The 26,708-nt window shown below is 37.8% G+C and overlaps 2 protein-coding genes across 4 annotated transcripts in view; one reads left to right on the top strand and one right to left on the bottom strand.

Annotated features, from left to right (window-relative positions):
• The window catches only part of LOC139138261 (HEAT repeat-containing protein 1-like), a 64,017-nt gene extending 47,162 nt beyond the window's left edge, over window positions 1-16,855 (top strand). For both annotated transcript variants that reach the window (XM_070706568.1, XM_070706569.1), the window contains exons 31-44: window positions 285-337; window positions 599-722; window positions 1,145-1,288; window positions 2,074-2,292; window positions 2,827-2,954; window positions 3,405-3,504; window positions 7,770-7,922; window positions 8,760-8,894; window positions 10,389-10,493; window positions 11,642-11,810; window positions 13,792-13,949; window positions 14,527-14,685; window positions 15,050-15,158; window positions 16,324-16,855. In XM_070706568.1, the coding sequence (XP_070562669.1) occupies window positions 285-337; window positions 599-722; window positions 1,145-1,288; window positions 2,074-2,292; window positions 2,827-2,954; window positions 3,405-3,504; window positions 7,770-7,922; window positions 8,760-8,894; window positions 10,389-10,493; window positions 11,642-11,810; window positions 13,792-13,949; window positions 14,527-14,685; window positions 15,050-15,158; window positions 16,324-16,412 (1,845 nt within the window). In that variant the 3' untranslated portion in view covers window positions 16,413-16,855. The remainder of the gene's footprint in view (window positions 1-284; window positions 338-598; window positions 723-1,144; window positions 1,289-2,073; window positions 2,293-2,826; window positions 2,955-3,404; window positions 3,505-7,769; window positions 7,923-8,759; window positions 8,895-10,388; window positions 10,494-11,641; window positions 11,811-13,791; window positions 13,950-14,526; window positions 14,686-15,049; window positions 15,159-16,323) is intronic.
• A 925-nt stretch (window positions 16,856-17,780) lies between these two features.
• On the bottom strand, window positions 17,781-26,351 carry LOC139138262 (alpha-amylase-like). 2 transcript variants are annotated; one of them, XM_070706571.1, is made up of 4 exons: window positions 26,262-26,351; window positions 25,810-25,959; window positions 24,689-24,939; window positions 17,781-19,779 (listed from the first exon to the last, which is right to left on the bottom strand). In XM_070706571.1, exons 2-4 carry the CDS (start codon window positions 25,947-25,949, stop codon window positions 17,897-17,899), a joined length of 2,274 nt encoding a protein of 757 aa, XP_070562672.1. In that variant the 5' UTR covers window positions 25,950-25,959; window positions 26,262-26,351; the 3' UTR covers window positions 17,781-17,896. The 2 variants fall into 2 exon arrangements, with proteins under 2 accessions (XP_070562672.1, XP_070562671.1); XM_070706570.1 differs by having other exon boundaries at window positions 25,810-25,983; window positions 26,262-26,307.
• Window positions 26,352-26,708: the final 357 nt, after the last annotated feature.

Raw genomic sequence — 26,708 nt, 5'->3', positions numbered from 1 at the left:
AATGTTTGGAGAGAAACATTCAAAAGAATAAGACTCAAGTCTGATTTTGTTTTCTGCTCTGTTTAAATATCAACACATTCTACAAGAGTTCCCAGGCTAAATGTAGAACATTCCCAATGTGCAACTCTTCGGCTGTGCTTGCACTTCGAAGTAACATATTTGAAACATTGTCAGTTTCTCCATTGGGGAAATGTAGATCATATAAAACTAGTTGTGACAATAGAAACTCACATGCAGCAATACATGTACCTAATCTTTGAATGTCTTTTTGTTTAATTTAATAGGTGGCAGAATTATCTGATAATAAAAACAGCAAGATGAAGGTGCTTTACCAAAGGTATTTGCTGTCATTAGTTAATTTCTAATTAATTATACCAAACACAACACCGTTTTATTGTAAAACCAAAGTTACATTAGTCAAAAACAAATGCCATTATTACTTGGTTGTACTTTGAAAGTAAGGGAAGCAGAAAATAGAAAACCATCTTTTTTGATTAAGTTCATAGTAGATTTGTATATAGTATATTGTAAACAAACTGCTTGGATAATGGTTGCTGACCCAAATCAACTTCAAGATGGTGTTTTTGGTATTTTGCAGTCTTTTGGAGGAGAATCTGAGATACATAGCCAGCCTTGCACGGGCCCTAGAAGCCAATCACAACAAACCGACTGTGAAGTTTTGGAAAGCACTGCTTCACAGAGCTTATGACATCCTGGACAAAGTGAGTAATCCTTTGCTAAACTGGTCATTTTCACTGAATCATCCACCTTGTTAAAATGTGTGCCATGTTTGCTTGTTGGACGGAATCCGTGAAAGTAACAGACTTAAAAAATGCACACTGTGGGATTCGAACACAGAAATTGTATATTTTTAAAGATATTTTTGTTTTGAATTTCATTTATTTATTTCAAGATAACTCTCTATTATTAATAGTGCAGAACTGACAAAACTTTTAATTTGTGACATATCACCTCATGTGCCACATATTGTCTGTGAAATATATCAGTTTGAAATTACCCAGATACCATATAAACAATCGTCCTGTTGATTAGCTTTATTTGCACTACCGTGTCTGCAAAAGCATAATGTTCATTCAGAAGTGTTGCTCATGAAAGGATGTATTCATCTACCACTTATGTACAGGTAAATGCTTTGTTGCCAAGGAAAGTGTTCATCAAAGTTGTCACTGGGTTGATGAAAAATGACATCACCACAGTGCGGAGGAAAGCATTGGAACTGTTGAACAATAAGTTGGCCCAGCAGAGGGATCCATTCAACCATCATGAGGTAATGTAGTATCTATCCCTCAACATGCTTGCCCCTCCCATATCTCTGTGTTGTTCCGCAGACACTGCATGCTCCTTCTCCTCCTCTCATACATCTCTGTCAATGGCATTTCTATTGTGTTAATAAAATGTGTAGCATAATGCGACCAGACCTAGTTCTCTTTATGAAGAATGTAAGAGTACTGTTTTAAATGTGAAGTAGAGTTGCTGTGAGCGTTGATCGCAGAATTTTAAGAAATGTTCACATAATCAGGAACTGTTGCAATGTGCATTTAATTCCATTTGATGTGATTCTACTGGAGTTATTGAAATTAATTAGAAATGTTGTCTAAAATGTGGATGACAAACACATGCACATGTATAACCTGCTACTGGTCATGAGACTGCGTATCTCATGGCAAGATTGAAGATTAATGGACACAGCCCTTTTACGTTTATCACCAGTAACCTAGGGGGGTCTTTGGTTAGGTTGAGATACAGAGTCATGTGCATTTAGTTCGAAGGTTTCCTTGAAACCTGTTCTGGTCCACTAATCTGCATTCATGCATGTTTTATGGTGTGTATTGACACCATATATCAGTCAATATACACTGTAAAACATGCAAGAATGCAGATCAGTAGACCAGTAGGGGTTTTCCATATAGCAGTTATCTGGTATGGCACCTGGGCCTGTTCAAAATTAATCAACTTTCAATATTGCTGTGTAGGGGCATTGGATTTCTCTCAGGTAGAACTTGCGGAGGAAAAGTGAGGAAGTATTTAATCTTCTGTTTTCTTCCTTTGCAGGTGGCACTGCTTCTGAAAATGATTGACAAGCTGCTTTCTGCTGCAAAGGCGACACAAGATGTCTGTGGCGATGCCGAGGAAGTGGACGTCAACAGGCAAACAGCCCTGTACAGTCTGAAGTTGCTGTGTAGGATGATAGGGACTGAACACCCACAGCAGTTCAAACCAGCCATTGAAGTGGTCACCCAGATATTTACCAATCAAGCCACAAATAGTCAGGTCAGGAGATGAACATTACAACATTCCTATTTCGTTTTCCTGTGACCTATTTGTTTTTCATCCAGTTGTGTAACATTCCACAAAAGATTGTTTTATGATATATTGTTCTTTGGAGATTGTGCAATTCATGACAAAAATCGGACCATTCACAATGTTTGGAAGCAAAATAACTCTTATCTTTAAATCATTTTATGTTTCATATTCCTGCATATTTTAATTCAAAATCTATATTTTTAATCGCTGAGACTCATCAAAATTCCAGTTTAAAGGAAACACCTTGATGCTGTGCACATGCATCAGTCATATGAATTTGCACAGCAAGAATGATTACTTCAGCAGGGCACAATTATCAGTGTTTGCTAATTGTAAAGATGAATAAATCCGTGCAAAATGCACCCAGGCAAAGTAAAATCATATGTTCCCGAATTAAACTTTTGAAAGTTAGAGCAGAATCTAAGCAAGGATTAATACTAGGTTTGTGAACGCTGTGAGTTCATTGTTTCATGCAGAATTTTGATGTATTTTTCTTTGCAGGTTGCTGCAAGTGCTTTGCTGTGTCTTGCTGAACTCTGCAGTATTCTTAAAGCACACTGCATTCCATATCTGGCCAGATTTATGCCGCCACTCTTAGATGCTCTAGACTCTCATGAACAGCGTTCCAGGTATGTCAGCGGAACTAAAACACGAGTTGTATACACACGTGTGAATTTTCCGTTTTCGTTCAAAGGTGAAGCCATGTGATGTTGACAAGCAGCAAGTAATTCAGCCAGACTGTTGCTTCCATTTTTTATTTTTCACATGATCACTTGCCATTTTTACTTTTCACTTGATCACTTTCCTTTTCTGCTTTTCACATGATCACTTGCCATTTTTTACTTTCCACATGATCACTTGCTTTTTCATCTTTTTGTTCAGTTATCATCAGACTTCATGATACTCTCACTATATTTGATCGTCAGTCTCTTCTCTTCTATGCATTTCATGATTGTTTTACATTAAAGATTCACTGTTACTTGTCAAGGAATACTGCCTTTCCCAAGCATGTTGTTATCCTTGAATGCAACAGAAGACAGAAAATAAGTTGTCATTGTGTCCTGTTTTATTCCTTTCAGCAATGATCTGTTCCTGCTTAGTGCTGTGACAGCATTACACAAGGTTGTTGAAGGTCTACCCCATTTTCTCAGCCCATACCTACTGGACATTCTTACAAAGGTGAGTCACCTTATGGTCACATGACAGGCGAGTCAGATGATTGAAATGTGACCTGAACTGGTTTCGTCAGAGCTGACCTACAAAATGTTGTTTACATGTTTTTTAGCGCACATTTGGTATATGTATATATACCAAAGAGAGCTTATGGTAAGTCAGGGGTGTCTGTATGTCTGTATGTATGTGTAGTCCGTAGTCCGTATGTATGTCCGTCCATTTCAAACACTTCCAAACTGCTGCACCTACCATCTCAGTATTTGGTGTACAGGTGCACCTGGGAGTGGAGATGTAAATTTGTTCAAATGAATGTGTCAGTGTCAGAAATATGCAAATGAGGTTAAAAAAGGAAAAATCCTGCAAATTGCTAAAACTATGTAACCATATGTCAGATTTGGTGGAGATTTGGTATGCAAGTTGTGTAAGGTAACTTTAGTTAGACTTCTTCAAATTGTGTAGAAATTTTTATAGTTGTATTTTTAGGTCAATTTTTCCTATCAGACAAATGTGATTTCCAGTAAGAAATTATTATAATTTCAGTTGATATTTTTGAAAAGCCTTATTTGCTCATTAATTGTTATGGTCCAAATAATGAAACTGAGCATGTTTCATATCTTTCACAGATCACTGAAATGCTTCATGCAATGGAAATAGAACCAGATAGAGAAGTTATTTGGGGAGGGGATCATAACATGACTATCAATCCTAATTTAGACAGGAAAGGGGGAAACCCAACTACATGGAAAAAGTCAGCAGCTATTTTGAATGAGCTGTGCGCCAAGTTTGATCTTTCTGATATTTGGAGAGTCCGTAATCCATCCACAAGCCGTTTTACATGGCACAAGCTGCGTCCCGAGTTAATTCAGAGTCGTTTAGACTTTTTCTTAGTGAGTAGCTCTCTGCAGCAAGCTATCTCAGATACAGGTATTATTTCTTGCACTTATAGTGACCATTCTGCAATTACACTCTCCATTGGTGATAGTCGAGCCAGCCTAGGACGTTCCTACTGGAAGTTCAATAACAGCTTTCTTCTGGATGATCAGTTTATCAATCTTATTTACAGCAACTTTGAAAATTGGGTAGATGAATATCACTCACAGGATCCTGTTCAGATTTGGGATTTCTTAAAATACAATAAAGTCTGCTTCTCTTGTTTTGGGAAACAAAAAGCTAAAGCCAGGAGAGATAATATCTCAGATCTTGAGTCCAAACTTACTCTACTGGAGATAGCACTAGCTTCTAATCCTTCTATGAAATCAGAGATGATATTGAAGGTATCAGAAAGGAATTGCAGATAGAATTAAATCATGTTGTTGAAGGTAGCATAATCCGTTCCAGAGCCAACTGGTATGAGTTAGGGGAGAAAAATACAAAGTATTTTCTCAGTTTGGAAAAAGCCAACTCTAAAAGGTCCCACATCACCCAAATTATCAATGATGAAGGAAGAAGGATTACAGACTTTCAAGAGATTTCAAAAGAGCTTAAGTCATTTTATTCAAAACTCTATCACAGTAAACAAAATTCTGAGAATTCAGATTCTATAAGTGACTTTTTCAATATGGTTAAGTTACCAAAATTAACTGATCAAGACAGTGCTTCTTGTGATGGCCTCATTACCTACAATGAAGCTTTACAGGCCCTTTCTAGTATGCCTTTTAATAAAACTCCAGGTAATGATGGCCTGTCTGTTGAATTTTATGTTAAATTCTGGCCTCTTATAGGTCGCTATGTGGTTAATGCTTTAAACAAAGCGTATGAGAATGGTGAATTGTCAAATAGTCAGAAACAAGGGGTTATCACTCTCATTGAAAAAAAAGGAAAGGATAAGCGTTTCGTTAGAAACTGGAGGCCCATAACACTTTTAAATGTTGATTACAAGATTGGTGCAAAATGTATTTCTAGACGTTTAGACAAGATCTTGCATAAATGAGACCCAGTCTGCTTTTATAAAGGGTCGTCAAATTGGTGACTGTGTAAGAATTATAGATAGTATTATGGAGTACACAAAAATGGAAAACTTACCTGGTATTCTAATGGCCATAGATTTTGAAAAGGCTTTTGATAGCCTAGAATGGCCATTTTTATATAAAGCTCTCGAAGTATTTACTTTGGCCCTTCTCTTATAAATTGGATACATGTTTTTTTTCACATCCAACTAGTTGTGTACTTAACCGTGGCCTTTCAACAGGATATTTTGAATTACAGCGAGGTGTTCGTCAGGGAGACCCCTTATCTCCAGCTCTCTTTATCATTGGGTTGGAAGTACTTTTAGCTGCCTTTCGACAAAATGATAATATTCATGGTATAAGTATCTTTGACAAGGAAATCAAGAATGCTGCATTTGCAGATGACTTAACATGTTTTTTGGCAGACGAAGTATCTGCTGTGAATCTTCTTTCTCTTTTAAACAGTTTTCATTTAGCATCTGGTCTCTCTATAAATCGTAACAAAACGGAAGCTATGTGGCTCGGTAAATGGAGGCATAGAAAGGATGCACTCTTTGGTATAAGGTGGCCTGACACCCCAATTAAAATTGTCGGTATTTTCTTCTCATATAACCATGCTTCTGCTTATAAAAAAATATTAAAGGTCCATTCGACTCTATTTCTCGTTTGCTCTGCCACTGGCGATCCAGAGGGCTTACTTTAATTGGTAAAATCCAAATAGTTAAATCATTGATAATCTCAAAGTTTCTGTACATTTTCAACCTTATTACTATCATGTTCTCAGATATCAAAATAATTAACAGTGTTATTCACAAATTTATTTGGAATGGCCCAGATAGGGTCAGTAGGAACTCATTAATAGGTGATATCAGAGAAGGGGGAATAGGTATGATAGACATTTTTGCATTGTACAAAGCTTTTAGAATTTCATGGATTAAGCGTTACATTTCAGAGACAAAATTACCGTGGAAACTTTTTCTGGATTTTTATTTACAACCACTTGGTGGCAGTCTCATCTTCAGATGTAATTACAGTGTAAAATTTCTCCCTGTTCAATTACCAGGTTTTTTCAAAGAAATGCTGGAATTTTGGAGTGAGATAAACCCTTGTAATAACTTTGGTATTTCACAACAAATCATCTGGAACAACAAAGAAATCCGTATCAACAATCAGTCAATTTTTGATAAGTTTTTCTTCCACAAGGGTATAGTGTATATTGTAGACATCTTTAACCGTTATAATAATATAAAAACATGGATTGATTTATCAGATATGGGTTGTAATCTTAATCATCTTTTACAATGGCAAGGTATTTTACAGTCAATTCCATCGAAATGGAAGAAATGTAATGTTGAAGTAATTAGACCAGAATTACCTATTAGTGTAATAATCAGCAACAAAATTATGCCACTGACAAAATGTGCTCTAAAGACCATTAGAAAACTTTTCACAACATGTTTTGTTATTCCCCCAAAGAGTATTCTGTATTTTTCACAATTTTTAACTGTAGATAAAGATGAGTGGGGTCATATCTTTGCACTGCCATTTAAAGTTACAATGGAAACAAAATTACAAGAGTTCCAATGGAAGTTAAATCATAATATCCTCTATACAAACCGTATTTTGCTTCGTATGAATCCCCCAGAGTTAACAGTAACTTGTGTACTTTTTGTCAAAAAGTTGACGAGACCATTCTTCATTTATTTGTAGAATGTGAATGTGTGCAAACTTTATGGAGAACCTTTTTGTTCCTATGGGGCTCTGCACTTGATGCACCTCCTACTCTATCGACCAAACAAATTCTCTCAGGAGATGCATCTTTTAACTCACTTTTGAATCACCTAATTCTTGTCACTAAGAAGACTATTTACGACTGCAAGGTAAAGAATAGGATCCCATCCTTTAATATTGTGAAAACAAATGTGCGAATCATGAAGAGAGTTGAAATGTATATTTCCAAAAGAAATAACTGTATTGAGAAAGCTTTACTGAAGTGGGAAAATTTTGAAACATAATGTAAAGCATCTGTAACTTGGGAAAGTCTCTTCTCAACTGTAATGCCATGGTTTAGTTTTTTGTCTCTAAACTGTACTTATTGCTCTGTAAATGTATCAGCGTCCTTTTTTTTGATCTCTGTTTAAACTTAATTCTCCCGAAATAAAATTATAAAATATAAAAAAAAAAAAAAAAAAAAAAGAAATATCACAAGAAGCATTTGTTTCACTCGTTAAATTCAAAATCACAGAGGTTAAGCAGAAAATGCTATTGTACATGTCAATTTTCGAAAGTGACGACTTCGCTTGACCTTTTTTGCTTTTCATACAGGTTGCAGTTCTGTCGTCCATGGAGACAGACGAGAGTTCCCCGTTAAGTTTGAGACTCAAAGCAATCTGTCAGAAATTATCCAGCACAGTTTCAGCCAGGGTTCTGTTGCCGTGCATCACACAGTGCTACCATAGCATTTACGAAACTAATGCAGTAAGTGAAGATGTTCTTCAGTGTTAGACACTTCATAGCATGTTGATTGTATGGCATCTACCGTATTGTCAGATTTTCTGTGATAATGGTAATGTGCTCAGCAGCAAAAAAAATGAAAATATACAGATGTGTACAGTAATTCAAAAGTGACTGACAAATTGACAAGAAGATAGCATCTACTTTTACATAGTCATTCAACAAGTTATTTATAATACTTACTATGGAAGGAGGCTCTGTAGTAACGCTAACATTAGCAGTACATGTTAAAGCCCCAGTGACACCGTTTTTATGCGTTCTTCTTTCACAGAGTATCATTCAATATTTCTCTCACAGCCTCTAAACAACACCCTTCCACTACAGTCAACATTGTCAGAAATGATGCCTGATCAAGTTCAGATGTCTTGAAATTATGACGAAATCTCAAAGTTTTCACTTTTTAAGAATAATTCTGTGTATTTTAGTAAAAAATCTTAATATTCAAAACTACTCATCAGAAGTCTTTAAAATTTCTTTAACACAAAGTCCCTGATGATGATATAGTGTAGATATATGCAAATTTTGATGAAATCCTCATAATGTATAAGACTTGTATGGGAGCGACAAATTTTGGATTTTAGAATTTTCACCGTTTTCACACACTTTTGAGCTTGTGGTGTAAACTGTATGAGAGCGACAGTGTCATTGACATGAAGTTTTACCTTCTCACAACTCATCAAAAATAATTATTCCAAAAACACTGCAAATGCTAGGGTGTACTGTAGTACATTGTGTGTAAGTGAACCAAGGTAATGATTACAAAAGAAAAGTGATGACCTCACATTTATTATTCCTATACAGCGTTCCATTGGTCCTTTGATGTGTGTGCTTAGAGATTCCATCACCTCCATGCAGAAGGAAGATCTCATCGCTCATCAAACCAGCATCTTGAATCTCTTTCTAACAGCTTTTGACTACAGAACATCTCATGCCCAGGTCAGTGTCAAACCAAGCTACAAAATGAGATCCCATAATAATTGTGGGTCATGGTGAATAGGAATAGGAACCAGTTGATATACATTGATATTGTAACTCAGTTAAGGTACCATGCACCTCAAAACTAAGATTTTCAATTTGCGTTCACTTTGCTTAGGGTTACTTTAAACCATTCTATTTGAAAATCAAAAATTGAAAATGAGGGGTTATCGTACAGGTTTTGGAACTATTCAAAACAGAAACTTTGTAAAATTTGCTGATAATTGAAATTCACGGTGTTGCTGTCCAATGTTAAGTTCTAAGGGAAACATTAAATCGTAAGTTTGTACAAAAAAAGGTGGCACAAGACCAGTAATTAATTTCCCATGGGCCACCACAGTAGCGGTTGAGCTCAATTTTCCTATTTTAAAACATTCAGCAGCACGAATCCTCTTGACAGGTGTTAGGTCAATGTCAGCTTGACTACTGATGAATTTTTTGTGTGGGCAAGTCCACGAAAACTTTGAGATAGCGATGAAAATAGCGCCCTCAGTGGTGTTTTTGACAAAATTCAGGCGTATTGTTATGATTTCTATGGCCTCAGAACTCCACATATTACCACAGAATGCTTCAGCCATTATTCACAACAGTCTGCATTTTGATTCAGGCAGAAAAATATCTTTACAAAAATACTTAACATTAAAGTTCAAACTAAATAAGCATCCAAGCAGCTATCAAAACTTCAAGGTCTGCACTATTTTTTCTTCCGAACTATCTTCATGGGTAATGAACCTGGAAGTGAATTAGTGGTCTTGTGCCAGGTATGTGAAAACTTCATGAGTGCTCACAAGCAGCAGATCAGGAAAGTATTGTAAGTCTGTGTGAGTTTATATATCTGTCCTGATGTCCTGGTGTAAGAATGTTTAGGTACAGCAGAGACAAATGTAATAGAATTGAATTGAATTGAAGTTGATCTATGGCACAATACATCAAACTGTCATCCAAACAATGTTGTACAACAGTAACACAATCATCATCAAAAATTAGATGTGACAGGTATGTTCAATTAAAACGTGTACAGTAACTTTAGTTTTGTTTTCTATGATAGGTGGGTTTTTAATTTCACAGGCAGGTAGAAGGAAATCAAGTAGATATTAGGCTCTTTGCAATCCAAGGGTAAAATACCATCGCAGCACTACGTTTTCTAACATTTTGAGCTTTATTATGTTAAAAGAAAGAAAAGGACTGTTCATGGATAATTCAGCAAGTTTTGAAGTCAGAGAATTTTTTTTTTTTTTGGTGGGGGGGAAGGGGGTGATTTTGTTGCCAAGCATAACATAACCCTTTTCGTCACCTATTTTTTGAGGATGGCAGTATTGTTTTCTGTGTCAGAGTTAGATCACCTTACAGGAAAATGTGGAAGAGAATGTTGTAGAACCTGATTGGTTGGTACAAGTACATGATAGGGAAATAAAAGTTGTGCATTTGTCATAATGTATGTTCATATCATTGCAGGCAAGCTTCGAAGAGGTATCTTCAATCGAAGGCGATGTCATACAGGCATTTTTAGCTCTTGTCATTAAGTCATCTGAGGCCACATTTAAACCATTGTTTTTCAAGGTGAGTAGAAGTAAAATGTTTCCTTTGGATTCTCATGTGTAAAACTTGCACATTTAATCATTCTATCTCCAGCTCAATATGCATACATGTAGGTTAACAAAGTAATTGGATTTCATACAGCATTTTCTCTGTTCATTGTTTTCTCCAGATTTCTCTCACAAGGGGGTGGGGGATGCCCTCTGCTTGGAAAGTGAAAGGGGGGGGGGGGGGGTTGGTTCATATTGAGGAGGACTATAATAAATTATGCAATTCAAGTTATGCAAATAAGGTTTTGTTCAAGGTATTAGCATATTAAGGTTACAGCATTGATCAAATATCAAATAAAAGACGTTTTCAGCTTTATCGTCTCCTGCAGGAGAAAGAAAGCTCGTATCACTTTACTGTGGCTACAGATAGTGGATTACATCAACTATGTTATGGTACATCATAGACAGTAGTCATGAAGTGAAATGCTGCTACAAATTCTCTGTGTAAATCATAATCTTAAGCCTCATTGTTAGAGGGCGACATGTGCATTTATGTTTAATTGAAGGGGGGGGGGTTGATAAGGTACAGGGATTTACACAATTGCACCTGGAGAAAACACTGCTGATATCAATGATGCTGTGGCTGCCAAGCCTTACCTGTAGAACATCCATTGCTCTTGAATTTACAACAAACCCATCTAACTCCTATGATCATAAGCAGAGACAGATTGTTTGAATGTATCATAACTTTTTTTGCCTTAATCTGGGCAATTTCAGCAGTTTGAGTTGCTTTACAGTTCTAAGAGATATACAGATTGTCTATCAATGGTTATCATGTATGATTTTTGTCATAATTCATGAACATTGAATTATTCAGGATGTTGAAATTAATCCTTTCCATATGTAAGGTAGTGGAAAGTAAATGTAGGTCTTGTATATAGCAGTGGGGAGGTTGGAGGGAGGGGGATAGACCCCTGGTTTTCATGTATCTTGTAAAAAAAAGATAATCACATTACAACATGGACATTTTCTATGGTGTAAAGTTTGTTACTTGATTATTTTCTTCAAATTTTTCCACACTTTGACTTAGAAGTCAACTACTGGCATATGTATTTTAAATTACTGACAAGCTTTCACTAGTTTTGTCTCATGCATTCGAAATCATTTATTCCATATTCTCAGCTGTATGACTGGGCCACCCACACCGACACAGCCAAGGACAGACTGCTTACATTCTACAGGCTGACGGACAACATTGCAGATAGACTGAAAGGGCTGTTCACTCTCTTTGCGGGACACATCATCAAACATTCTGCCAGTTTGCTAGATGAAAACAATACCTCAAAAACAGGTCAGAAAGTTTTATTGAACACGAGAATTTGTATTCTAGTGTTGTCACTTTTCAGTAGATTTTGTGTCTAATGTTATATAGATTATTGGCTGTCTTTCTTTTTTGTTAAGTCCATAATGTATCTTTATAGAAGGTATATCTAAAGCAAGTAAATGAAGGAAATTGTATGGGGTTGTATTTTAGAAAATTGATCTGACACTCCATAAACATTCAATGGAGTGCCACGTTAGTGAAGAATTTTATGGTATTTTCACACTGGTAAGGTAGTATGCGCCTCGAAATTGAAAGACCTGAACATTTGCTCTCACTTTTTGTATGGAATCTTTAAATCATTCCCTTTCAAAACCAAGAATAGATGAGATTAGATTAGATTAGAATAACTTTATTGTCCAAAAAATGGAAAATTGTCTTTCTATCACTCGCAGTAATAATACACAGTCACAATATATTGAAATACAAAAAGTTAAATGGCACGCGAAAAAAAACACAATTACAAAGACACTGCTGATCAACAGCACATGAAAGTGATTTGAACAAAAAAGTGGTTAAAAACTTCAAATTGAGTTCAACTCATTCTGTGTTGTTTAAAATAGATACTGCTGACAGTATGAAAGAATGTTTGTAAAAATTTCTCCTAGCTCTAGGCACTCGATATCTGCGCCCAGATGGAAGTTTCTGAAACAATCTATAAAGTGGATATGTGCTATCATTAAGAATTGAACGTGTTTTTCTATTCATGGAATTGTGATATAAAACTGATAAGGGAATTTGCTGTGTTCCTATAACTTTGCTTGCCGTATTGATTACACTACTAAGGTTTAAGCTTATTTCTTATAGTGAGATTTCCATACCACGTTACGATGTTAAAGCTTATCACACTTTCTATTAGACTTCTGTAAACTCGTTCAAGTATACATTGACTGACATTGAAGCTTTTCAGCTTCCTTAGCAGAAATAATCTTTGCTGCGATTTTTTGTAAATAATATCGGTGTTTTCCTGGAAACAGAGAAATAAAAACAGAATAAGGGTCAAATTGAAAATTTTTTGTACTAGAGAAACAAATTACCAAATATTTACCGATACTGGAAATGGCCGCTATCCCTGTGTTCATTGTATGAGGAAAAATAAAATGTTTAATTTTCACAAAAGTAAGCCTTTAAAAACTAGTTACTCCATGAGATCCACAATGAGCCCTGTAAGTGGTGGACCAAAAAGCTATGTTAAAGTTTGAGAGTGTGGATATTTCTACCTGACAGGCATTTTGCCTGAAGGTGTATGTGCCTAGATTCAGTTATCCCACATTGAACCAATGAAATTAAAGCCAGCAAGAAGAAAGATGCACACATTTTGATGTCTCCTGAGTTTGAAGCTGTACTTTCCACTCTCATCCGTTGTTACGTAGTTTATATGTTGTAAATCAATCCAAAGTCATGCATTTAATCAGTTTGGTAAATGATAGGATGGGACTGTTTTTTGATAGGGTAGAGTTACAGTAGTGTTTAAACAGGCCACTTTGCATGGATGTGGATCCAGCAATCAAATATAGCTATAAATGCAAGATGCTAAACAGACCAAAGTTTGTTAGCAGTTATGTGTGTGTCACAGACAATACTGTATTTCTTAACAAAACTAATATTTATGATAAATGCCTTTCACCATTCTAAACTGTGTTACACCTCAAGAAGAAAGTTCAATTCTTGAAGAAATTGTACCAACATCTGTCAAAGTTGGAGCACATACAGGCACATGGATTGGAGTATGAGAGAGATTTGAACAGCTAGGGAGGATACTAAAAGAACTTAAATATTGCACCACAGTTTCTATTGTTGAGGTAAAAACTTGCAAACATATTTGATGACAGCCACAAGTTGTAAGAGAGCACTTAATGAAGTACACTGATGTGCACAAAGTTGAAAAAAAGGCTTGCTGCTTGGCTGTATCCAAGGCGACGCTTTGATCCATGTTTGCTCTTCTTTACAGATGAGTTGTTCTTTGGAGAGGACGAGTCAAGTGAAGTGAAATCTGTGTTGCTATTGCAGTATGTTATTGACTGTCTCCACAAGTGTTTCCTGTATGATACTGAAGGCTTTGTAAACAGGGAACGGTTTGAATGTCTGATGAAACCACTTGTTGACCAGGTATGTGACTGTTGTGCACGCTGAAATTCTCAGATACCAAAAATACAAAATTGTTGTTTGTACAGATACATGTATTGTATGGTCTTGCATGTTTGAATTAACAGAGACCTGACAGTCCTAAGATAACTGAGTTTGATAAATTTGACCCAAAATGTACAGATTAAATAATTCGTTCAATGGGATGCTAGAGTGCTAAAGAATGAGTATGTTGACATCATTGTGCGTGCTATGCCATATTCAGGTGCCACTGTCTCAACAACGCAATCTCTCAAAGTAGTTATAGGTGTTGCATGTGCTCCGCACTAGGCTGACTAAAGGATATGTCATGAAATAATGTGTACTGAAAGATTTCATTTTTGTAAGTGAGAGAGGGCCTGGTGGTTGACATATCTGCCATTTTGATAGCTTTTCAAGGCGCTTGGTGTTGTCAATTTTTGTTGGCACAGTACATGTATGAGGGCTGGGATGATTTTCTGTCCATAAAAGTAGGTACGTACTTTCTATCTCCTCTGTGTCATCTGTGTTCACTACAATGCCATGATGTTTATAAGCAAATTTTTTTATCCCTGATGACCAGATTGAAAACTTGCAAGGTGGAGCCGAGGCCTACCAAGAAAGAATTGCATCTCACTTGACACAGTGTATAGGTCAGCTGGCTGTTGCGGCCGGTGATGATTCGTCATGGAAACCGCTAAACTACCAAGTTCTGTTGAAAACAAGAAGCGACTCCGCAAAGGTAGGTTACACGTATCCACACACACATATGGTTGGTTATTCATAAAGTGAAGCCATACTCAGAGCCTCTGTCTTTTCACAATTACATTTTATATCAATGTTGTTGGTTTTTTGGAAAGAAGTAGATATGGAGAGGTTAACAGTTTGTGAAATGAGGTTTAAATGACATGGCTATTTCCACATATTGATATTTGTGTGAACAGTTTTGAATTATGTACATTAATGGGAATGTAATGCTATTGTGGCAGTTGTGCTGTTTTACTGGAAAACAAAGACTTCACAGCAGTGTGAGGAACTCTATTCTTTCTTTCACTCGTTAAACGTTGAATGTTAAGATAATTCCTTTTTATTTCGTTAATGTATAGGTGAGGTTTGCTGCACTGACAGTCTTGCAAGAAATTCACCACAGACTCAAGGAAGATTTTCAGATATTGGTTCCAGAGACCATTCCATTCCTGGCTGAATTGCTTGAAGGTAGGGTTTGGACATCAAAAGTTCAGTCAGGTCACAGTTCTTCCACCGGGCCAGTCAGGTTTTCCCTTCCCAGAGCCTTAAAAAGTTGCTGGCTTTGGTATTATTTTTTGTCAATTTGATTTTATTGAAATAGTCATTCATTGTGGTTATTACATGGCAAAGGAAAACACGCAAAACCAGGGGCCTTTTCAAATTGAAATTGATTCAGTGACTCATAAGAGAATTGCATATCTGAAGGAGTTGACATCCAGTGGGCCAAGGTGTGGGACTGGCAGTATTTTTCATGGCCTCAAGTTCTTACCATTCCAGTGGTTAACATATCAGTAAAATCTGATCACATTATGCCCTTGTACTGCCACACTACATTTCTAGCTTTCTTAACAATTATATGTGCGTCAGGGTTTGAAATTTACATTTTAGTGTGGTGGTCTGTGAAGATCACCAGAAACTTTTTTTCAAAGTAAAAATCTCGCTGGCCACTGCAAAGAACCAACTTCCAAACATCCAAAAGCTGAAAGTATACTTTTCCATTTCAACTTGACATGAACTGAAAATACCTCTGATTGACCAATTTTATGTATTGCTGCCCAATGATTCTTCATGACATTGAGCTTGACTAAGAGGTACTGAGTTGAGGTCAGACCTAAATGGCATGACTACAGATATGAAACACTGCTGTCTGAAACCTCATTATTCAGTCACAGTGACTGAAGGACTTTGGTTCATGTATTTCAACCAACAATCAAAAGTCTGTCTCTGAAAAGTGTGGTGCAACAAAATCACCATAATTTTGTTTTGATGATTAACAAAGGAATGCATCTGGTTTCGAACACAAGGAGTACATTAATTTAAAATCCTGTACGTTGTTAATGATTTGGGAATTCAGACATTGCGAAAATTGTTTCATTATTGCCATGTGAGGTAGACAACATTCAGTGTTTGATGCGAGACAGCTCCACCATGGTGCAGTGCCACATGGCATCATCCATTCTAGAATGACCTTGTATCTGTCTCCTCGTTTCAAATAAACCATGCTATTCAAAAACCAGTTTGGTCACTTCAAGAGCCGGAGGAGACTAAAGTTCATCAGCTGCCGTATCCATCTCAGTCGACTTTTGTCTCCAACAATTTGTTGGTAACAAATCTCAATCTTTTGATTTCACAGATGAGAATGAAGAAGTTGAGAAACAGTGTCGCATTGTCATGGAAGAAATAGGAAAAACATTCGGAGAATCATTGCAGAAGTATTTCTAGTTGGTCTTTCTAAATTCAAATCCAAATTCAAATTCAAATTCAAATCAACCAGTGCTTCAGAGCATAAAGACTAATGAAGATGCCTAAGTATTTTTTAGCTTTACAATGAAGCAGTTGTAAAGATGAGAGATTTATTTGGCAGCAGTATAAAGGAGAATGTTTCTTTCTTCAGTGATATTTCAGGAATACATAACCAAAGTGTTGAAATCCTGCATATTATGACATCTATGGATAGTGATTACTTTAGTACAATGATCAGGCAACTTTTCATGATTGCTTGAGTCTAGAAATTTCATGTCACAGAAAATTCCATCGGCATCATTTCACTTTTACAGGGAATATTTATAAAACTGAATGTACCAATGTTGAGCATGGCCAGTACCACATATCAGCAGAAAGTAGTCAACATTAAGAAGGCCAGTTTGGCAGAAAATTGACTTAAGATTTATTTTGTGTCTCATATGACCACTACTGTATTCACGCGAAGACACTCATAAGTCCACAACATGATGAGCTTCAAAAACTTGCCAAATTCAAGGTGGAATTTTCGAAGAGAGGGTGTGTACAGTAGTTCTTTTTTTACTTCTGTGAAACCACTGCCATGATATTCATTTGGCAGCAAATTGTCTTGAGATATAGTTTTGTGTATGCAGACTGATTGAAATGAAGCAGTGTACATGTATACATTCACAAAAACAATGGCGATTTTATTCAGATGTTTGCTTGAATAAAAATATCACACCTATCCATTGTGAATTAGATCTTTCAATCATATATACAGAACCTTTGACAAGATTAGTTGTATATATAGCATCATTATATGTGTAGTTTCTATTTGCAGTGTTCAATAATTACTAAGTGAAACCAACTGGACTGCATTTCATTACATCACCACCCGGTGACCATATCTTTATTGATTATTTTTTCCAAACGATAAAATTGAAAGTTCACACAGTGGAAATCTTTCACAGTGAAAATCTTTCACAGTGAAAAAGGCATAGAAGTCATTACAGTGGTTTGTGTTCAACTGTTGGCAATATGTGAACTAGACAGACTGTCTAAATTGAGGAGTTGGCCAACATCGTCAGGAGTAATTACCCTCTAGCAATGGTTTCAGTTGACCGTACAGCAATCAACTTTGCGAAAGTTGAAACATCGTCTTGAAGGAGGTCTGATGTTATCAAAGCAACACCACCAGATGTGCTCAAACAGTGGTTTGCAAATGATGCATTCTGAGCAGGATTTGTGTTGATGTGTGGTGTTGTTTTGACTGTTCATGACATCCATCCAGACAATGTGTAAACTTTTGTGGTGTTTATTTTTTTGTCATAGACTGTTATTAGTACCTAGACAATAATTAATGCCTGACAGTGTTGGCAACTCCCCAATTTAGACAGCATGTCAAGTTCCCGTATTGCCAACAGTTTGATGCAAACCACTGTAAAAATGACTGGTCCATTGATCGTAGGATTAACCAAAATGAATCAAAATTGTTTTATAATGCAACTGTTGTCATTGAAGTTGAAGACATTGATGTATCCACACCGAGCAAAATGATTGCCACTTGAGTATGGCTTGCTGCCACCAGCAGAGCCTGTACAAGTGTTGTACTGAGCACGGTCACTCTCCCAACCATCGCCATTTTGCAAATAGGCTTTCAGCTCAAACCATCCACTTTCGGTAAGATCGCAGTCCATGTCAATGTCCAACATCCAGTAGTGGTCACCCCACTGGTTTAGTGGTGTGTAACCATACCCATCGCTGTCTACATTGGCACCATGGGATTGCTTATTTGTGGTCCAGACCATGGGTGACCCTGCAGCGGCTGTTCCCCAGTAGGTACCCTGGGTTTTCTCAGCACCATACCAGTCGAGGTGTTCATCATTTGTCTTCCAGGAATTGTACTTGTCGTTTGTACCACCGATGTTGTGCTTGATTGGTAGAGCACATGCACTTAGGGAGGCCACGTCTGTACAACCTGATCGCACATCATGACCAATGCCGCCGAGAAGGAAGAGATCTTGCCCGCTACTTGTTCCTTTCTGTACAAATACCACGGTGCGTTGCCATCCCTTTGATGGTGGTGCAGAAGTGACAGGGTTTGCCGTCATAATGGGGTTTGTCACAAGGGGATTTGTCACTCCGTTGGTTGGATTATTGGTAATGATAGGGATGCCGGTACTTGCTTCGCCTACCCTTGCATCGACATGTATCGCGATCATGGGTTCCTCATCATTGTTATCAATATAGATTGTGGCCTGTCCACTCCCATCAACAGTGACTGTCGATCCACTGCATGTTCCCGTGCTGGAATCAAAGTCACCATGAATAATGTCACAATACTGGCCTGATGGCAGACCAGTAGTTAGTGTAGCACTGAGGGCGCTGTAATCATTATTGATGGCGATGAAAGCTTTACTTCCACGGGAGAAAGCTATCTGGTTGTTGCTGTTGTCCCACCAATTGGCGAGACTTTCACTACCAGCAGTGTTGCGGAAAGCCACCATATTGGTGATTGGTCGCCACCTGTGCTCGCAGATCCAGTCATTACCACAAGAGCCATCGGCATTGATAATAACATCTTTTGTTGAGTAGTCTCCTTCATGGGGAGGACCAATCCAGTCATTCTTGTCCACCCCTCCTTCAATCTGACGATCCCAGTCATAGCTACTCATCAAGCGAGTAAATCCATAAGGGTAGGCCAAGGTGAATACCACTGCCATCTTGTACAGTTTAGGCTCAAAGAATGAGAGAATCGTGTTGAAACCGCCTGCGCCATGTCCGCGTTGGTTGTCATGGTTGTCGACAAAAACCAACGAGTCTCCGTCTGGAAGCATGCCCCAGGGTTCTCCAAACGTGTCGAACCACTTGAGTTGGTTTCTTCCTCTGAAAGCTTCCCCAATAAACTTGCCGAAGTTGAATTCGGTCACTCTGCCAATACCTGTGTACTCTGTCGCCGAAACCGCTTCGCCACCTAGGTCAATTACTTCTTGAATGAAGAAGGCTCTTGACCCAGCTGGGAAGTAATTGGTGTTGAGGTCTTTGAGTTGACCGAATACTGCCGCTAAATCTGTCGGCCACATATGTTTGCAGGCATCTACACGAAAGCCAGCCACTCCAATGTCAATCAGATTGTTCATGTAGTCAACAATCTTACCACGGACGTAGGATGAGGACAGATCCAAGTCCATTAAACCCGACAAGTGACAGTTTCGCACTTCATCAGCATCATTATAGTTCTCTATCTGGCCGCTGCCGCTGGTGCACTTTCCCTGGGGCCTGTTGAAATCATTTGAACCGTACGGAACGCCAGGGAAGGAGTAACTGCTGGTGTCGTAGGAGCTCCCTGCTATGCCTTGACCATTACCTGAATATGGGGACAATGAAAGAACGGGTATGTTACGCGGTATACGCGTTGAAGGCATTATTATAGTATTTCTCCTATTCACAATCAAACCACATGTTTTAGTAAAACGATATTGAAAGTACTTGTTTCACTGGGAAATCCGAAATAAGTATAAAATCGCCTCAAATTCGTCTTCAGTGGATAAATTGTGTGGAATAATCGATAGAGTGTCTGTATTCCTATGTTGTCCGACTTGATGTTTGTTCCTTCACTAGGGAGTAGGGATGCCAGGATGTCTAATTTTGTTCTACTGTGTTCAAGGTAGTGTTCGTATTGTTTTTTACTAGATTGAAATATATGTTCTCGTCAACATGTTTTGTGTCGGAAGTTTCTGTTATAAGGTTTTATATTTCTCTGTTATTGTTTTGAGTCATCTGTCATAAACTTTGTGTGGTATCACTGGTTGACGAGTTATTTTGACGCTTCCTTATTATGTAATTATCAGTGTCTAGAACTGCTGTTCTACTTCCATTATCTAACGGTTTGATCGGTACCTCGCCGTTTTCTGATAGCGTTCTCAAAGTATTCTGTGTTTCGGAAAGGAAACCTAGTTTCAGGAAAGTATGCAATAACATTACACTAGTCTTATTAAAGTTATTATTTACTCAGGGCATTGATAAACAAATGATCACATATGCAAGTTCAAGTTTATTACATTTATGGTTGAGTTTTATTACATTTATGGTTAATTTGTTTATTACATTTGTGGTTGCGGGTTGTTACATTAATGGTTGACTATTTTATTACATTTGTGGTTGATTTTATTACAATTGTGGTTGATAGTACATTTGTGGAGATTATTACATTTATGGAGGTTACATCTCTTACGTTAGTTCTGCAACTGCAGCCGAGAGTGGGAGCTGGGGTCAAGCTCCTTCACTGGTCGTTCGGCTCTATCTCTGAAGCTTGAACGATGAACGAACACATGAGAACATCCACCGTTTACTCCGAGGGTGGACCATAAATATTGTCGATGCGAGGACTAAACAGTGGCAAGCGACATTTTCACATTATACGATTTATCAAAAAAGTGCCTGTATGCCATATGAACGTGAAGCACCTGAATCTATCGGGAATGTTGTCCTTAGGGAACGAGCACAATTAACGGCAGGGGGGGGGCTGGAAGAGAAAATATGTGGTGCAAAAATTTTTTACAGGCCCCCCCCAAACACCAGCAAAAATTTTAGTGGCCCCCCCATCACCGGCAACAAAATTTTGTGGCCCCCCCCCCCGAAAAAAAGAAAGATTACATAGGTACAAAGTTGTACACATATATATAATCCTTATAACTTTTAATATATGCTTTAGTGAAAACAACATTCTTGCATTCTTGAAATAAATAATAAACAAATAAATATATAAATAATAAACAAAATAACATGTTCAAGCTTTACTGCTTGTAACACCTACAGCTAGCTTATAGAACAGGAATGCCTGTCAGTACCATGTGAAATTAGCATTCACATGGCTAGTTGGCATGGCTAACTGTATGTGCATAGGGAATAGGCAGTTAGGCAGTACACATTCATTTCAGCTAGCCATTCACATAAATGTGAACGAATGGTTATTTTGAATAACGAATGGTTATTTTGAACTGTTCACATGTATGTGAACGAATGGTTATTTTGAATGCACATATGAATGACAGGGTCATCCTGGCAGAAAAAGAGCACCATGAAAAGTACTGATTTGACACCAGATTTTACTTTTATTGATGTTGCTGTTACGAATTTGGTAAACATTGTTACATTTGCATGTTTGCAAGGTGTAAGCAAATATCAAATAAGTGAAATCAAATTCCAGTGAAATCAAGTACTTTTTACACAGGCTCTTTTAGTGTACATGTATTATATGATACAATTGGTTAGAGATGTAATTTAACCATATTTGGCCTAAAACTAAGACAGGCCAAACAGAGTTAAAAGCAACTCAGACTCACCTGATCACAGCAAACACAAGCAGACTCACCTTTCCAAACGTTCAAAATAAAAAGCACAAAATATATCTGTAAGACCAATTTAATAAATTTTTGGCTTCAACAAATTTCATAGACACAGTGAAAAGTGATTAGTCAAAGATTAGTTTTTAAAAGAGTTCATTTAGCTCTGGCCAAGTCTCGTCTTTCATGTCCTATTTTGTTTTGAAATTTGATATTGAAGACTTCTTTAGGTAGGTCATGATTATTCTTGCCGAATTTTTCTTGGGCCTTGGCTGATATGCACACTGAAATGAAACAGAAAGAAGAGAATGAACATAGCAACATTTATTAAGACAACAAATTTACAATATAGTTTCAGAACATGTGTGTGATTTGTTACATACACATAGAGGAATTTTTTACATGCATCTTTGCGAGTGCAAAATTAACACATTAAAAGTGTAACATATCTAGAAATGTATTGGGCTTGTGTACGTTGTATTGACTTGACTAGTTGTTGCCACTGGCCCTCAAGCTCAGGTTAAAATGTCGGGCCATATACAAAGCCAAGCTTCCCAGGGAAACATCAATGTGCAGAGAAAAGCCTCTCTATAAGGCATACTAATTTCGTAATTGCCCTTTATAATATGCATTTCACATACTTACCGGATCAATGAAAAATTATCGTCCACCACGGCGACTTGCTATCTCGGTCACTGCATCCAACAACGTCGCGGGGAAATATACCTTCATGCCCACCGAAACATACATAGACCTAACTCACTTGCTGTTTTGACTAAAAATGTGTCGTCACTGGGGGAAGAAATGACTGAGAAATCAGCCATAATTCGTAATTCAGCTGGAGATTTGAACAGCCGTTAATACTTGAAAAAACTATGCGTTATCTCATTTGAGAGATGCAACGTATAATGTGTCCGATAACGATCGCGTGGGAACACGAAATTCAAATTCGAAAGGTCAAGGGTCGTGACCGTCGCAAAATTTTGACATTTCAAGTACGCGTAAACTGTTCTTTTAGATTTTTCTAATAAGCAAAAATGACTTTATATGAAGAGATCAGTTAAAATACGGAAGTCCAGCACACTAAGCCAGCACACTAAGTGAACCCCGTTGCAATACTGATCAGCCTTGTTAAATTCCAGCATACTCATTTACGGGACCCTTACGTTCATACCCTGTTGCGTGCCGTCCACTCTCGGAACCGGAAACGCAACTCTTTCCAAAGTCACGACATCATACATCGTCAGAACCGTTAGTCGATCCGGCTCGATTTTTGAACGGTTTGGGGATGAACAGTACCTGTACTGCGTTCCATTAAGTTTTATGTAAGTTGTGATCGCGAAAGTTTTACAATGGCAGATGCAGAACCGTCGCAAGTGTGTTCGTCGTTGTGTGATGATCTGACAAAATTTATTGACAGATCCAACCATGTGAGTACCTTTCAATAGAATGCAGGTTCCGATCATATTGAATATTTAGCGGTGAACATGTGTTAATTATTTCACATTTTGAAAATAAAAATAAACGATGTTTAAAATTTGATCTGTGCTGATTTATCTGATTTAATTTACTACTCACAGACGTTCGCAGCCATCTGCATTACTTCCCTCTTGTCATATTCATTGGTTTATGCTGAAAATCCTGGTCTCTTTTTTTTGAATGGAGATGAATTAAATTAATTCTAACTATATTTAAGGGATAGTCTGTAACTTCATAATTTTGGCAGAAATTTTGTTCTTCGTACATCGACTACAGGTTTTTTCTCTCTTTTCAAAATCATGTTAGCCAGTATTGCAAATGTTATTCTATTTTCTAAAACACGTTCAAATGTCCAGTGTTCACAACCTGTATTATGTAAAGTCAGCATTGTTATTGTTGGTAAACACATTTTGGTCTGGACTAAACTTTAATTGAACACAATAACATGTGGACTTTTATAATATGCATGCACACAAAGTGTATGTTGGTTGTATTGATAATATTAACGAGCTAATTCAACTTAAATTTGTGAACCAATAAAGTAATACATAACAAAAATATTAACAAAATCAAAACTTACAGCTTTACACTGTCACTTTAAAATGGCAAACCGTTGCTTCTGTATCCACTAATATTTAAGTCTGAGAACAATTTAACTGGTAACCAGTGCATGTGACCCATGTGACATTTCTATTGTGCAAACATGAGTAATTTCACCTGAAAAACTTAACTCAAGTAAAAACAACTCTACACATGAGTGCTGCCTAATTTATTTAAATTAAATAGACAATAGGGATATGAAAACATGAGAATTGACAAACAAGTCAGTCCTTGGAGTTTATTAATGCATGTCTAAATTTTTACTGCCACATGTGTAAGCTACCATTCAATCCATTGACAATCTTCCCTTCTGTCATGAATTCATAGGACTGCTAATGAATGGTTACTTCACATGGCTGAGCCTGATTTCACATGCATAGCTTGTGATGAATGTTCAAATTTTAACATGTCGTATTTCCAATACTGGCATGTGGCAGGTTGGGCTGCTATGGACTGCCTATTTTCCCTCAAATAGCCATGCCACCTGTTCCACACAGTTATGTGGACTGGCTAATAGGCAGTTCAGTTTTGTAAGGGAATATACTTTTCAGTATTGTGTTGTGCTATTTTAATCATAATATTGCTGATTTTACACAGAACAACTGCATTGTGAGGTTCAAGACTTGGTATTTCATCACGCTACAAGAAGTTTAACAAGGAACTCCAGCTTCAACAAGGAACAAAAATGCTGAAAAATATTCTCTGTCTGTCATGGTGTAAAAAATTTTGGTGGCCCACCCCTTACCTTCCTTGGAATTTTCATGGCCCACCCCAAGAACACTCATTTTTTTTCGTGGCCCCCCCATTTTCTCTTCCGCCCCCCCCTGCCGTTAATTGTGCTCGGTCCCTTACCTGCGTCTTCTCCGCACATGTGATTGAAAACTGCATCCACGTATATCCGAACACCCACACTGTTGCAGCGCTGTACCATGTCGGTGAATTCAGCCTCCGAACCACTTCGACTGGTCAGTTTGTAACTGATGGGTTGGTAGCGTTCGTACCAGGGTCTCTTCACTTCGGTACCCCATGATGGCGAATAGATTATACGGTGCTCATTTGGTGGAGAAACCTGAACGCCGCCAAATCCCTTTGGGCCAAGAAATCTGTTGAAATGACGTCATTAAAGCACAATTTAAAGTCCACATACTCAATACCTTGATTTTTTAATAGTTAAGCAGTGATATTTTCGCTAACCGACCCCTCCCCACCCGAGTCAGACCTCGGGTATCAACATTATCAAACACGTAAGTTTGCATTTAGCTCCATCGGTATTGCTATTGTATAGTTATAAGCATATTCATGTAAACTGTTACTTCAATCTACGTCGGTCAATCTCATCATCGGTTGAGACGGACGTGAAAAACAAGCATGCGTAACAAGTGTGCGAGCGAAAGTTTGTTGAAGAAGCAACAAAAAGGGGGACAAAGCGCGTAGCGAGATCGCAGGTATACCGCAACACAACCAGTGAATGTGGTAATAGGGCGAAACCCACGCATTGAAGCAGGATGGCACTCTTCAAAGTACATGTACAACCTCAAGTTCGCCAGAATGAAGGAGTGTCCATTTGCAAGCGGAAACACTTGTAACTCCTGTTCTGATGACGTGTTGCCCTTCGACTACTACCTGAATATAATTGATGATATGAAATATTTCGAAAACGGTACTTACAGTGTGACATTCGACAAGCATCCAACGTTATCAGCTTCAAGCGTGAATTAAAGACTCATTTGTTCGCCAAGGCATAATGCACACTGGCTTAACCGTGCCTCTGAGAATAACGTGCTTATTGATTTTGGCGCGTTATTAATATTTTTTTATCTGATTGTCACCCTCGCTCATTGGTGTCCCTTCCTACCTCCATGCTGTGCCTCAGGTATAACAGATAAAGTGGTGGCATTCAAAATATGTGTATTCGGTAAAATTCGAACAATACGTAATGTGTTCTGCGAAGTGTTCAGTTTCTGCCCCCTTACCTTTCGCATTCCGCGGCAATATCGGTCCACTTCCACTCGAAGAGGTGAACAATTGCTTGCCTGCCCCCATATGTATTGGCGTCTTTCTGCGCAAGCGCAAAGTAGACAAAGTAGCTGAAGACTGCCAAGAGAACCCTCATCGTGGACCAGCTGAATGGTTAACAGTAAAGATGGCTATATTAGGAGAAATCAGAATTAATTTTAAGTAGTTAACCTAGAAAAATAAGTCAGTTTACCGGACACTTTAACGGTCGATGAAAATATCAAACGCACGAAAAGAACCAAATTTCGTTACGATAATTTCCGTTGATGATCGATGTACCACGGTCCCTCCACAAACGTTTGTGGAGGGACCTTGGATGTACATATGAAACTTTGGTACATGTGAACAAATATGCGTATGCAGACTTCCAAAACGTTGCACAGACGGGTTGTTCATTAATATGACATACCTTTACCTGAGAAACCCAAGGAGCGGCGCAACGTGCAGATCCACCGTCTTATGTAGCTCTGCAAACGTCTTGGCTATCTATTTCTCTTCCTGTGCGCATCTGTTTTGTGATTAATGTTCTCACGTGGATTTCCGCGGGGGTGACATCTCTGCCGACTGAAGACCGTTACACGGTTCGTGCCAGTCGTTTAAACTCCCACACTGACACCGCGAGAAGTTTTCAAACCTAAAGCCCCGGGAATGTCATTCTTTAATTAAAATATTAGCAATATTGATACTGTGTTTTTGATTACGGTAGTAGACGTTAGTAGAGATATCGCTATCATGAGCAAATAATGATTTATTAAATAACAGGTGAAAATAAAAGAGTTCACAAAAAATGAGAACAATTCATAATCCATATTAAATATTATATGCTTCGGAAAAATACGCAGTCTTTTTCAGGCGA

Source organism: Ptychodera flava, chromosome 8 (assembly GCF_041260155.1).
Source record: "Ptychodera flava strain L36383 chromosome 8, AS_Pfla_20210202, whole genome shotgun sequence".
Lineage (NCBI taxonomy): Eukaryota > Metazoa > Hemichordata > Enteropneusta > Ptychoderidae > Ptychodera > Ptychodera flava.
The sequence above is the reverse complement of the archived record's forward strand: the minus strand, read 5'-3'. Positions and strand labels throughout refer to the sequence as shown.

What these genes read in the sequence shown, in the direction of transcription:
- LOC139138262 (XM_070706571.1), bottom strand. Translation starts at nt 25,949, where the DNA reads ATGAGGGTTCTCTTGGCAGTCTTCAGCTACTTTGTCTACTTTGCGCTT. An exon ending in ATTGCCGCGGAATGCGAAAG is followed by an intron (nt 24,940 to 25,809) that starts GTAAGGGGGCAG and finishes TCATTTCAACAG; the next exon opens with ATTTCTTGGCCCAAAGGGAT. An exon ending in CATGTGCGGAGAAGACGCAG is followed by an intron (nt 19,780 to 24,688) that starts GTAAGGGACCGA and finishes CCCCATATTCAG; the next exon opens with GTAATGGTCAAGGCATAGCA.